The sequence below is a fragment of the Perna viridis genome, chromosome 14 (assembly GCF_037379345.1).
Source record: "Perna viridis isolate PV_CMFRI_1.1 ecotype Kerala chromosome 14, ASM3737934v1, whole genome shotgun sequence".
In the NCBI taxonomy this organism is placed as follows: Eukaryota; Metazoa; Mollusca; class Bivalvia; order Mytilida; family Mytilidae; genus Perna; species Perna viridis.
In genome coordinates this window covers 14073140-14086220 of record NC_142458.1, presented here as the reverse complement: position 1 = coordinate 14086220, position 13081 = coordinate 14073140, and the positions used below count along the sequence as shown (strand labels likewise).

The window sequence follows — 13081 nt, the reverse complement described above, 5'->3', positions numbered from 1 at the left end:
TTTGCATGATTCTTACAAAGACAGCTACTTAATATAGAATTGTAGATGAAATTCCACCTGCTTAATTTTCAGATAGAACTGTATTTCAAACGTCAATACTCACAGTTTAATATTATTTGTCGTGTATTTATCTGGAGAAAATGTATCAGGAATTCGTGCCAATTAAGGTAGTACAATAAAAACAACCAAACACTACAACATTACACACAAGACGGATATTGTAGATAAATTGTATCATGCCCATTTTTTTTACTATTCAGATTAAACTTGGCCTTTGTTAATCTTCTCTTTGAAGATTTGCAGAGTAATACTTTTTTATAAATTGTCTGTAACCGCCTTTCATGTTTGGGCGTTTGTAATTTTCTTTCCAACATCGATTCTAATAAAGTTATATAATGCATAACATTGTACAAATTGCTGTTTTATCGTGTTATGGAAAATGAAAAAAAAAATGTAAACAAAACAGTATTCCGTAACAAAGAAATACATTTTCGGACGCATGTCTTGTACTTCGTATTTCCTTCCGTTAAATTAATTATGTATTGTATGATTCTTGATGAACTATGCATGGTGGCAGACTACCGCCTCTTATTGTTCCAGGTTTTCAAAATGAATTGAGCATTTTATGACTTCATTTCAAGATTCAGTTGAAGCCGTGTGAATGTTTTCATTTTTTCCCGTAACGTTTATTCAAGAGACAAACGACTGATTTACATAGCCATATTTTGATTTTCTTTTTATGTGTGTATAAAATGCTTTATGTGGTCCATATGTTCAAGTTAGAAAAAATATGAACGAATGTAAACAAACAAGTTTTATATTGAAGGCAAACGATATTTGGAAGTCAAAGAACTCGGCAACAGAGAAAGAAAAACAAGAATTGGAAGATGAATTAGTTCGCTTGAATGAGCTTTGTGATCAACTCCGAGAGGCATCAAATGGATATCAGTTGAGGGAAGAAAAAGTATTGAAGATGAACAAGGAATATGCGAACACAATTAAGGAGAAACAAACTGTGATAGAAAGGAAAGATGAAATTATTCAGGAACACGAGGATATAATTAAACAAAGAGAAGACGATATGCAGCAGCTTCTTGATCAAATCTCGCAAAAGGATAATGATATACGAGAACTTAACGAGAGTATTCGAAGTCGAGACGAAAGGTTAAAAGAAAAGGATGAAATTCTGCAACATTTGAATATGGGTTCAGATGAACAACAAGAAGAGATCAATTATTTGACAAACGAAATGACGGATAATGCAACGCAAATTAAAGCAAAAGAGGAGAAAATAAAAGAGCTAGAAGAACGACTTGCTGATTACGAAGATAAATCAAAAGAATCAAATGTTCAACAAGAGAACGAAAGACTGAAACGTGAACTTGAAGACATGGCTTTTAGCATAGGAAAAGTCCATACTGACAATAACACACTTCAAAGTGAAATGGAGAAAACAAAACAAGCCCTAAGTGAAGCTATGGTGCTATGGAATAAAGACCGTTCTACACTTGGACAAGAACTCTCAGTAACAAGGGAGAAAATAACAATGTATGAGTCGACCGCTGATAAGAAGGAAAGTCAGGCTGCTCAACTTCTAAGGAAAGAAGCTCACAAGTACTTAGAAATGAAAGAAAAATTACAACATGACATAAGGATTATGAAAGTTGAACATGACGCGAATATTCGGACGTTAAAAAACGAAAAGTTAAAATTGCAAGACGAACTCACAATAACAATTAGACAGCTAACTACAGAAATGAGCAACAATGATAAAATGGCATCAGACCTAGAAAGACTTAAAAACCAGGTACGTGTAGTAGTCACAGTAAAGGTCTATTATATCCCTGTTTTAGGGGATATAGTAATTGTTCTCTCTGTCTCTGTCTGTCCACAAATTTTCCGCTATCACAGCCACTTGATATTTTGACAAATGCTTGATATAGGCATGCGATATCGTGGAATGTGATTTCAGTCCGAACTAGCTTCGTGTTTGAGAAATTTATTTGTATTTTGGCAATATTGAATTTGTAATTTGGAGCTTTTCTTCTTAGTTGGAATGTGAGCTGATGGACCACCATTACAACATTTATATATTTGTTAACTAAGGTGGACAGTAAGATAATAACCATAATCAGTCAGGGTAAAAATGAAGTTAAATGTAACCTGTCTAAATCTAACCCTAAATTACCCAAAAACCTAGCTGATCCAGACATTTTTGTGTCTCTATTTATCACTTGGATTGTATTTAAACCTTTGTAAATAGAACACCTGTTTGACGCGAACAAAAGGGGCTCGGTGAAGACAGAATTACTGTAAAACATTTCCTATTATATATGGCAGAATAAATTTGCATGTGAACCTATTTCTGGAGGTAGACCTAGGGTTATGATCATAACAGTGATATGTTTGTATCACATTCAATTTCTCCAAACCTTTCATTTGAAACAGAATGAAATCAATCCAAGTTACTTTGGTACTTACGTAAAATTGATGTGAAATGCTGAATACAAACGTTCAAATGATTCGTAATAGTTGCGTCCCTTACCATAGATCTACATCCTAAAGTCGCTTAGAGGCTTTATATATTTATGTCCTCGGCTGTCTGAGATAATGGATTTTCCTCGTTTGTATAACAATGTAGTTTACTGTTATATCTGTTAGGCCTTTTCAATCGCCTATTGTATTTGGAAAACACATTTTTTTAAATTAAAAATATCACGCAAATCTATGATTCTCATAATATTAGAACTTATTTTATATAATAAGTTCATATGTAGTCTGCATTTAAACATCTTTAATTTCTTTTGTGATCTAAACATTTTATACTTTGAATTTATTATTCTTTCTTTTTTTAGATAAATATTTGTTATGTTTCTAGTTTAGATCCAATATATATAAAAGCTTATCTAAACATCACATGTATTTTCTCTTTTTTTTGCATTTAAGGGTTAATATTTGGATCATAAATTAATTCTATTTTAGAATAAGATCTCTCTTCATATCTTCAATATAACTTAGCAGCTTTTAACAAGCTACATGTATATTGCCTGATCTTCATCACTTACTTCAACATATATCAACATATGTTTCAGCCTTCCCATGTTTTCCTATGTTTGGTCATTTATTGTTTTGAATTGCCAATGGGAATTGAACTAAAATGTGTAGGTTTAATCTATTCAGGAGGAAGAAGCCTACCACTTGTGACCACGCCAAAGTACATTTTTTTGCCCAAGTCCTAAGTCAGCATTTTTTTGGACTATGTATGTTTTGATTATCAGTTTACTTACATGTTGCTTGAGTCTTTAAGGGCAACTGTTTTGCTGTACCAGTCATTGTATTATATTTTTTGTTGTTGACCAGCTGCAGCCTGCCCTGTGGTATGAGAGTTTCTTCGTCGTTCATTGGAGACCAATGGATGACTTTTGGCCGAAATTTTTCATTCCGTTGGGGTTGCTGTATTTTTGACATACTCTCAACATGCATTCACGTTATTCCTTATACAAATAATAAGAAAGCAGTGAGAGCTAAATACTTAGCCATAAAGCTAAAAGTGCGATTTGAATAAAAAAAAATGTATGGTTACACTTTTTTAGGAAGAAGTAGCCTACCAGATTCAACACCATGAGAAAGTTTTAAGAGCTGAATACATGGCCATGAAAGTGCGATTTGAAACACGACTTGAAAATCTCCAGAAGGAACACACGAAGCTGCTGACTGTTCTGGATCAGATGCAACATGAGAAGGTCCTGAACCAAGAAATAATCAAAGGGGTGCAGAAACAAATGTCCATGATGAAAGAGAACTACAACAAAAATCTAGATAAACTGAAAGAACAGAACGATATGATGGAATGCCATATCACGGAGGTAAGATTCGTACTCATATAGTGTGTTAAATTTTCATATCATACCAATCGTATCCACTGTCAGACTTAATGATTATTCCCTAAGTAAATGTTGGGGTTCAGTAGGTGTTAATGGAAAAAAGGACTGTCTACTAATGGGTTGTTTTTATCCTTTCTTTGCAAGAACTGGGACTCCAGAAAGAAACAATACCCATTCATATAACAAAATGTGAACTAGTATATAATTGTTTTCCATCAGTTATTGTTTCTAATGTTACTTAGATAACTTCATGCATTACTGAAACGTTTTTTTTTGTTCTTTTATTGTATTTATATACTATACATTCATGTCGAGGCTATTAGTATGAGTTTGATAGAAGAATTTATTTGGTGAAACAATAATAAAATGAAATTGCTGCTCAATTACGATTCATTCAATGTCCACGTATCGTGCACTAAAAAGCGTTTTCATAATGTAATAGTATCCGTGAATTATAAAAGTTCAGAAACAAATTACAGAATAAGGCAATGAGCAGGAAAATGACCTCACTGAAGTATAATTGAAATTTCTTTCGTGTGAATTTCAAATTTCTCTATCTCGGATTGTAGTCCTTTATTTTCAGGTACGCTAACGATATTGGAGCATGTGGTCCAAGTTGTATTTTATTACTGGCCCATTAATCATTGTTTTTCGTTTTGTTTTTTTTTTTCGAATCATTCTATACTGTCTATTGTTCAGTTCCCTGTATTTTATTCCTTGTCCTCAAATTTAGATTGCGCTTTATCGGTGGTTACCATTTATGTTTCCTTCCATGGATAAATTGATTGAGGCATTGATACCTAGATAATCCGAACCCCTTTTGTACTTTATTATTTGTCAGTTTTGGTTTAGAGTACTTCTTATATACAATTGATTTTTGGATTTGGCTCTTCATTTTTTATTTGATAATAATGCTGCTGATGAGAAGGATGTTCATTGAAACAAGTGTGCAGCATATAGTAATTTGCAATAAGTATATACGAAGTCAATCATGCATGTCAAAAACAAAACAAAACAAACACAAACAACAAAAACAAAACAAAACAAAACAAAACAAAACAAAAAAAAATAAAACAAAATAAACAACACAGTAATCAGTTTAGTTTCTTGTTCAGAAAACGTTATAGATTACATAATCAGTCTTCGTTATTCATTTGGGGGCTGCGCTTTTGAAATACAATTTATATAGATTGTACTTGAAATTAAATATTTGCAAGAGTTATACTTCTTGATTTGGTTTTATTTGGTTGATTTTTGTGGAAGGTTAAAGTGTATTTTTCTCAAAAGTACAGACCTAAATACAGGAAAGACTATTGTGTCATTAAAATATAGCATATGTAGACCACAAAACATTGTCTGATCCATGGTTTTTTTCACACCATGAATCAACTTACCATTAACAGTGTCTGAATTTCATATGGACTGATACTAACGACAAATGTTTGGCTTTCCAAGTTTTAAAATTCATTTTAATTTAAGATGTGACTGGTTTACATAGGTTTTTGGATTTTTCAGGGTTCAGGTTTAGACAGGTTAAACTGTATTATTGATATTGTATATGGAGATTTTCTCTACAGAAGATTGTAGGAAGGAACTGATGTGATGTGCTCTCAACGCGCCGTGTAATGATAATTTAAGCTTTGAAGACTTTCTTATTTGTCAATACTTATTGAATGTCATGTCATTAGCTTTGGATAATATAGGGTGAGGCAAGCAGCTTCTCCGAAGGTTATTTTAGAATGTGAATATGCTATTATATAATTCCATTTATATAATTAAGTTATATTTGCTGAACGAAACACATTATTCGACTTGTTGTTAGGGCGGAGTAAGTCAAGTTCGCTGCTTTCCTTGTATTGCAATTGATAAAACTTCGTGTTGCTGGATTTTTCTTTTTATTTCGATACTTTTTCTTGGATTAAGATCTTCCTTTGTATTTAATTTTAGTGCTGCTGATGATAGGTAACTCATTGAAAGACGTGTACAGCATATCGTAAATTGCTATATTATGTGATCGGCAATTTTCTATTTGATGATCTGAAGGCAATTCCTTAGTTATTCCTGCCTGATGAGATTTACTATGAAGTTGGTTAAACACATCAAGGCCAAATATTCTATCTGAATTCCCCAACCTCTATCTACTTCTGTGTTATAACGTCTTCCATCTGTTGGCAACACAGTAATTACATCAACACGTGACTGTCATTATCTTTTTCGGAAGACAAGTAAGCTGGCCCTGTAAGGTATGTCAAAAGTTAAAGTCTGTAAGCATTAATGTCGGAATTTAGAATTTATGCTTGTATCAATCTTTGGTGTATTGTATATTTATTAGGAAATAAGTATTTGACATTACATTTACACATGATGGTAGTAATTTAGTTCTATTGCAATTTTCTTGTGTATACTGGTAACATTCTTTCTTGTTGTTTCCGTCATTTTGGTATAATTTTGGTACGAGCATCCAAGAAAGGTGGATTCCTATAAATTGGACTGCATTGGTTTGTCACATCTTTATTCATGAGTGAAGACCTATCATCCGATAATAAATGGACTAGCTAAATGGTTCCAAATATGTACTCATAACCAGATTCGTTTTGTACTTGGAATGTCTAATGAGTAAAGGTCAGCCATTCACTGTGCAATGTAAGCTTCATTGTGCTAGGATATAGGGTCTCAGTGATGGGACTCGTTTAATTAGTTCAGGGCAAATTCTATATAAAAGTAACAATTCCTTATCGCTTATGATCTTTAATCCAGGTAAAATATGAAATTCAAAACAATCATATATCTGATGTTTATATATTACGAATTTTATATATATTTTAATATATATATAAGATCATATTGTAGGTAAGCTACAAAGGTCTTATTTTTATTTTTAGTCAAAGAAGACTGCATATAAATTTATTGACATTCAAGACAATCATTGTCTGTGCCAAACCTTATTGATCTGGATTCCTACAATAAATGTTAGCTAAGTATATTCCAGTTCATTTGGTGCTATTTGTATTGGTTCCTACTTTTATATCTATTAGATTCAAACTTACATCTGTTGAACGTAATACAGTTCCGCTTAGTTTCCGGTCACTGGCACGTGAACGTACGATTCAAGTAGCGTTGGCTTTATACGTTCTGGTTCCGACCACTTTACGCTTAGAAGCATATCTTTAAGGCAAACATATCAATTAGAACGAAAGGAAAGTTTTTTTTAAATGACGTTTGCAATAGTTCCATTATCTGCCTGTTTGATAAACTACCGATAATCCTCTGTTAAGATAATTTTAACATCAAACGGTGCATTGTTTTGAGAACACCCTATAATTAAATACTACTCTTTGCTCTTATTATCAGTTTGACTTACAGATAAAAGGGATAAGGAATAGAAAAATATCATAAAACTTAATGAAGTTTTTGGCATTGATAGATTAGTCTTTCCATAACTGTTGTTAGTGTTGACGTTCTTGTACGGGCTGAAAGTGAACGATACTTATTCTGTAAAAACAGCTTTATAATTATACTCATCTTTATAATAAGGAGGTGTATTGACGATTGAAATATCAGGTTAGTGGGATCATTGTATTGTTTGATGCTCTAACTATTAAGACTTTTAACGAATTTTCAATTATTGATAAGACGTTAAAATAATTATTCCCGGGGCATTTTATAATTTGAACGGCGTATAATTTTTTTTTGGCTTACAAAAAAGGACAAAAGGACAGTTTTCTTATCTTTCTAGACAGGTCATCCTTATGATAGCAATGAAGTGACGTTTCATTTAAAAAAACAAATATAGGTCATTATATGTCGCTCTGTGAGCGAAGCAGAGTCTGTTTTCTTGTCATTACGCTAAGTCTAAAACTAGAAATCTTCTCTAAATATTTCCAGTTTTAACTCTTGCTAGCACTGTGGGAATATATTTTTAAAGGAATGTCCTTCCTTCCGTTATTACACAACATAGAAGGTAAATATTTCCAGTTTTAACCCTTGCTAGCACTGTGGGAATATATTTTTAAAGGAATGTCGTTCCATCCGTTATTACACAACATAGAAGGCAATCCTTCTCTTTCTCTTATCCGCTACTCCCCAACATAATCAAATGTAATTAAATGAAACTATTTTGTTTTTCAAAATGATTGTTTATTATCTTGTAGCTTGACGGAGCTAGAAAACTGGCTATGGAACTACAGAAGAAAGTCGAATGCCTGAAGACACAACTTGAAGACCAAGAGTACGAGCGAGCTGAACTTGTTGATAAAATTACTGCCGAGAGGACAGCATGGGAACTAGAAAGGTCAAACAAGCAAAGCAAAATAAACCAGGTAAGTTAATAATTTTGTAAATGTTCTTGAAGTGTTTTATGGTGGCGAAGCGTTGAAAATAGGAAGCCAACGACGTGCGACATGCTATTATAATAGCATTTTATTTGCATATTATTAAAATAAACTTATCTCATTAAATAATCGGCTTTACACGTGATGTTTCATGGGATGATGAGCTATTTATTTAGGCGTCGACGACATTGTGGACTACTTTTATTGGCCACAGTATAATACCTATTTTCTATGTATATCTAAAACAAAATATAAATAGAATAAGATATATTTGAAATGTAATTATAAGAATTGAATATTTCATTTTCATGTTTCATCGGCGTGTAAAACAGTTGACCGATTGCACATTATGGACATAACGCGTCAGCGTGCTTCATTGAAAATATGCTGCGGAAACGGTTTTACACGCACATATAACATTTAAAATGAAACATTCAATTCTTAAATAATAAAAATAGAACAGGAAACCAAATGAAACAAAGACTTCTGCTGAATACTTCTGGTCATAATTTAGCAAAAATGCAGCGTCTAGTTTTCAACATGGAATATGTTTCACACTAGAAGTTAAGTCATATAGACTCTATAGTTAAGATGTACACATTTTATTAATTAATTGACAGTCATTAAATTTAAAACATACAAATTATTTACCAAGCTCTTGACAGATAATAAAACTTCCTTGGGATACTTGCGATAAGAACACACATATTCTCCATCTTTTCTTTTCAGATGAAATGTCATTACGAATACTTAAGAATGATAATTATTTTTTTTGGTCTATGAAGAAATAACCTCAATCACGTGTGCACACTAAATAACCTGCGTAGCAGTCGTTCCTTAAGTACCAAAATTGAATGGGTAAATCATTTAAAAAGTTTGATGACGTCACAGTCATTACACAATTTGATCTATTAGACGATAAACGAAATTTTTTATCCAATCAGACCGTGTTACTTCTGAAATTAAATTATACTTTGATAAAGATAACATTCGATAAATAATGGGTAATAGAGAACAATAGTTCCTTATTTTAGCATATGCCAGTCAACACCACAACCGAAATGATAACTTACAAGAGAAATTTATCTGCACATTGTTATCAAAATATTTTTAATGTTTAGCTCGAAGAAAGACTTGTTATGATAAACAACGCCCAGTCTAGAACGAAAGACATGCAGTCGAGGATGGAAGTTGCATGGAATAAAGAGAGAGCGGAGCAAAAACGCCTACTTGAGGAAGCCCATGGCCTTGCTATGGATTTGCAGCGCCAACTTAAGAGTAGAGATGAGGATCACATGCAAGAGAAACGAATTCTCCTTGATCAGTTAAAGTTGTTACGTAAACAACTGGATGAGGAACAGATAAGCCATAGAGAACAATTGTCTAAGGTAACAGTTTATAGAGTTAACCAACTTTAAGCTCCATCTCTTCTATCTTTGTTTTTCAGTAAGGGCAACTGCTTGGAAGAACAGGTTTAAAATTCTTAAAATTGGCATAAATAAACATCAGAAAAGGTAGGTATAGAGAGATTTGAATTTTAATCATGGTCCGATTTAAAGTTTTAAATTTTTAACCAAAGATCAAAGGAAATTACCTTTTTCTTATTCATTCAGAACGACATACTGTATTTAGTTTCAGGATTGTTTTATACTAATGACTTATTTTGCACGACTTTGGTAATTTATTTCGTATTTCGATTTCCTGCAGAATTTCGACAAATTTATATTGATAAAAGGCAATGCACGAAACTCAATCACAGCAACGTTATAACGGAGACAGTTTTCTTTTTAAGTAACAGTATTTTTAAGAATCATGCAAATTATGTAAAATGTGGAAACGCATTTTTATTTTTGTTATTAAGTAGCTTTATAGGTCTATATGATGAAATATATGATAATAATATTAATTATTCATTCCAATCTGTCTGGTCTTAGGAGATAATCCACACGGAAAATCAAATAGTTTCTATTGTATTTTAGTGTCATTTACAGATTTATCTTCCATAGTTTTGAACTTTAGAGAATATTATGTATATTGTTAGCTCCTTTTTATGAACAAAGGTTATGTGACACGCCACATGTTACCTTCTGTTTACTATCGCATTTTAAACAAAATATCAAAAATAAAAATATGTAGGTTTTTCAACCATGAATCACATTTTGCATGATTCTTATGTGGAGTGCTACTGAATTTTTCATAGCAAGGAACAAAAGACGAACAGATGAGTGATTTAGAAAAGCGTTTAAGAGATGTACAAGACAAGGCTGAGAAGGAACATGATTCGTCAATGAAAGACCAAGCAGACCTTGTAAGGAGGCTTGGGGAGATGAGGAGACAACACAAACGTGATCAAAGGAGAATGGAGGATGTCCTTAGCGGAGTAAGTAATGATATTTTAGGTTTATAAAAATGATGGCCTATACAGTGACTTTCGTGTCCGTTGATCTACCACCCTTACATTTAGTTTTCTTTATAACCGTAGAACATTGTTGTTTTAAACCTTAACGAAATCTTGCGGACCATAATATATTAGTCAATACTGGAAAAAAGAAACTTCCATTTAATAAGCTATAGGGCAATGGGGTATGGGGAAAGGCGGATAAGGAATTGGACCCATAAAATATTGGTTGACATTGGAAAGTGAAAAAAATCACTTTTATTGGCTATTGGGCGATTTGATGCTGGGGAATGGGAATAGAGAATCGAAATATAGATAATGAAAGAAACTTTCCGACATGTATGAAAAGTTTAAACATAAACATTTACTGCATTGACGGTTAAAATATATTCATGTAAGTAACCTTCATGGGAGTTTTTTTTTAGGGGATGGGGATATTTATTAAAATAAGACTTCTGTCGACGCCATTTACCCCAATACGAAATATATGAACCTGCAAATAGCGGGAAAACCATCGCCGAAAATTGCCACGTTTTCACTATATACCATGATATAAATATATATTTTTTCGTTTTTTTTGTAGCTTACAAGGCTAAGAGAACTGGCATCCTTGGTAGTTGCCTCAGAGAACAATACAGAGTTATCTGACAACGAACTGGAACAGAGACTAGAGACATTGGAGACGTTTGGAGATACAGGTGGCGCAGCAGCTGCCGAAACGAGGACTAGCGTTCAAGACATAAGACAGAGAATCAATGATGTGAGAAATTATTTAACTGAATTTTTTTAAGGAGTATAGTGTATTTGAACCGATACTTGGTTAGGTTTTATTTAACATATGATGTTTAAAACCAACGTACATGCTTGGTACATATGAGCTTGTTATTTGTTTAAGTTAATTTTACTTAAAATGTGTCTTTTCTTAATAAGTTTATTTTTTCCTGTTTTCATTAGTTTTGTCTTGGAAGTTTGATTTTTTATACGGTTTAAGCTATTTCAGTTTTTTATTGATATTTATTATCTTATCTAAGCTCAGTTCATTGGTATATATTTGTTTCTTTCATGTATATATTTTTGTTTTATTTCACTATGCTTTCAACGTTACAAATTGCATTTTAGGTGGTTATGAAGTACATTAAAGAGGTAAATATTTCATTTTCTAAGAATATGTCAAAATAAAAATAAATACCCTACTTACATTGTTCAAATTGAGACTGCAGAAATAACGTTTTATTTCAAAATGGTCAGTGTACAGTTTTCATAATGAATCTTAAATTGAGATATTTATCAGATCCTTCCTCAACATGGATTTCGACCAATCAGATTACTTGAAATTGACAATTTGCGAAAAAACAACTTAGAATTGGAGGAAATTATTTACCTGAGATTTTTTTTATGAAACGCAGGCTGGATAAGCTCTAGTAGTTTAATAGTTAATTGAAAACAAGAATGTCAATCATATGAAGACTGCGAAGGAATGACAATCTACTACTAATTTATTGAAATGATGGTTCATAATGAAAGTCGGCAACCAGAAAAGCAGAGGACGTTTGCCCTAACGGTTAAACTGGTCAATGAATTCATTTTTTATTTGTTATGAAATTTGAGTAACTGATTTATTTATTTTTATTTTAATATTAGATTTCTTTCATTGTATTTTTGTGTATGGTTGTTTCTTTTTTTACATACCCGACTTCGTTTATACTATATGACATTTGTATTTGATATAAAGGCTTTATCTGAATTTGTATTCATTTCGAATATTTCAATTCCTCATTTCATTTTAGGCCTTGAAAGAAATCTACTTTGCGGCTGAAAACATTGCTCGTCCTCGAGAAATTTCTGATGAGGAGCGAAAACAATTACGCCGGTAAGTGAATGTTCTATTTTATCACTTTCAATTTAAGGTTATCAAAAATGTAAAGCTAAAAAAACTTTTTTTATGCTTCAAAACATGTATGTCTAAAAATCTTATGAATTAAAATAATTGTAGTTACACAATATACATGTTCATTGATAGTTTGTGATAACTCTGTAGTTTGTTAAATTTCACATTTATTTTTACCCTTTAAATTTCAAACGGTTGAATCGGGTTATGACAAAAGTTTTTTTTTCAATCAAAAGTTTATTACTATCAAATTAGAATGAGCCCAAAGTTATGCAAATTTATTAGCAAACATATAATTATTTGTGTTGCATATTTGTAAAAAGTCTACAAAGTATGTATCAAATGTTATCACAATTTTGGTCATTAATTTAACTTGATAATAAATGTACAAATATTGATTACAGTAAAATTTCAAAAAAAAATCTGCATTTTTGTTAATGTATATACATTAAAAAAACATAACTTATGCAGAAACTTTTCTGATAAGAAATAAGACATCATAGCATTATTTATACGTTTGAATAAGTTTTTTTTATTCACATTGTTTTGTTCAGGAACAATTTATAGTAATAGCCAATTG

At 31.9% G+C, this 13081-nt stretch overlaps 1 protein-coding gene across 6 annotated transcripts in view; it reads left to right on the top strand.

Moving 5' to 3' along the window:
• The window catches only part of LOC148598313 (uncharacterized), a 102645-nt gene that overhangs the window by 82433 nt on the left and 7131 nt on the right, over positions 1-13081 (top strand). For 4 of the 6 annotated variants that reach the window (XM_088561203.1, XM_088561202.1, XM_088561200.1 and 1 more), the window contains 8 exons: positions 827-1807; positions 3594-3866; positions 8036-8203; positions 9337-9603; positions 10416-10595; positions 11197-11373; positions 11733-11756; positions 12401-12483. In XM_088561203.1, the coding sequence (XP_088417329.1) occupies positions 827-1807; positions 3594-3866; positions 8036-8203; positions 9337-9603; positions 10416-10595; positions 11197-11373; positions 11733-11756; positions 12401-12483 (2153 nt within the window). The remainder of the gene's footprint in view (positions 1-826; positions 1808-3593; positions 3867-8035; positions 8204-9336; positions 9604-10415; positions 10596-11196; positions 11374-11732; positions 11757-12400; positions 12484-13081) is intronic. The other 2 variants (XM_088561201.1, XM_088561198.1) reach the window with 1 other exon arrangement.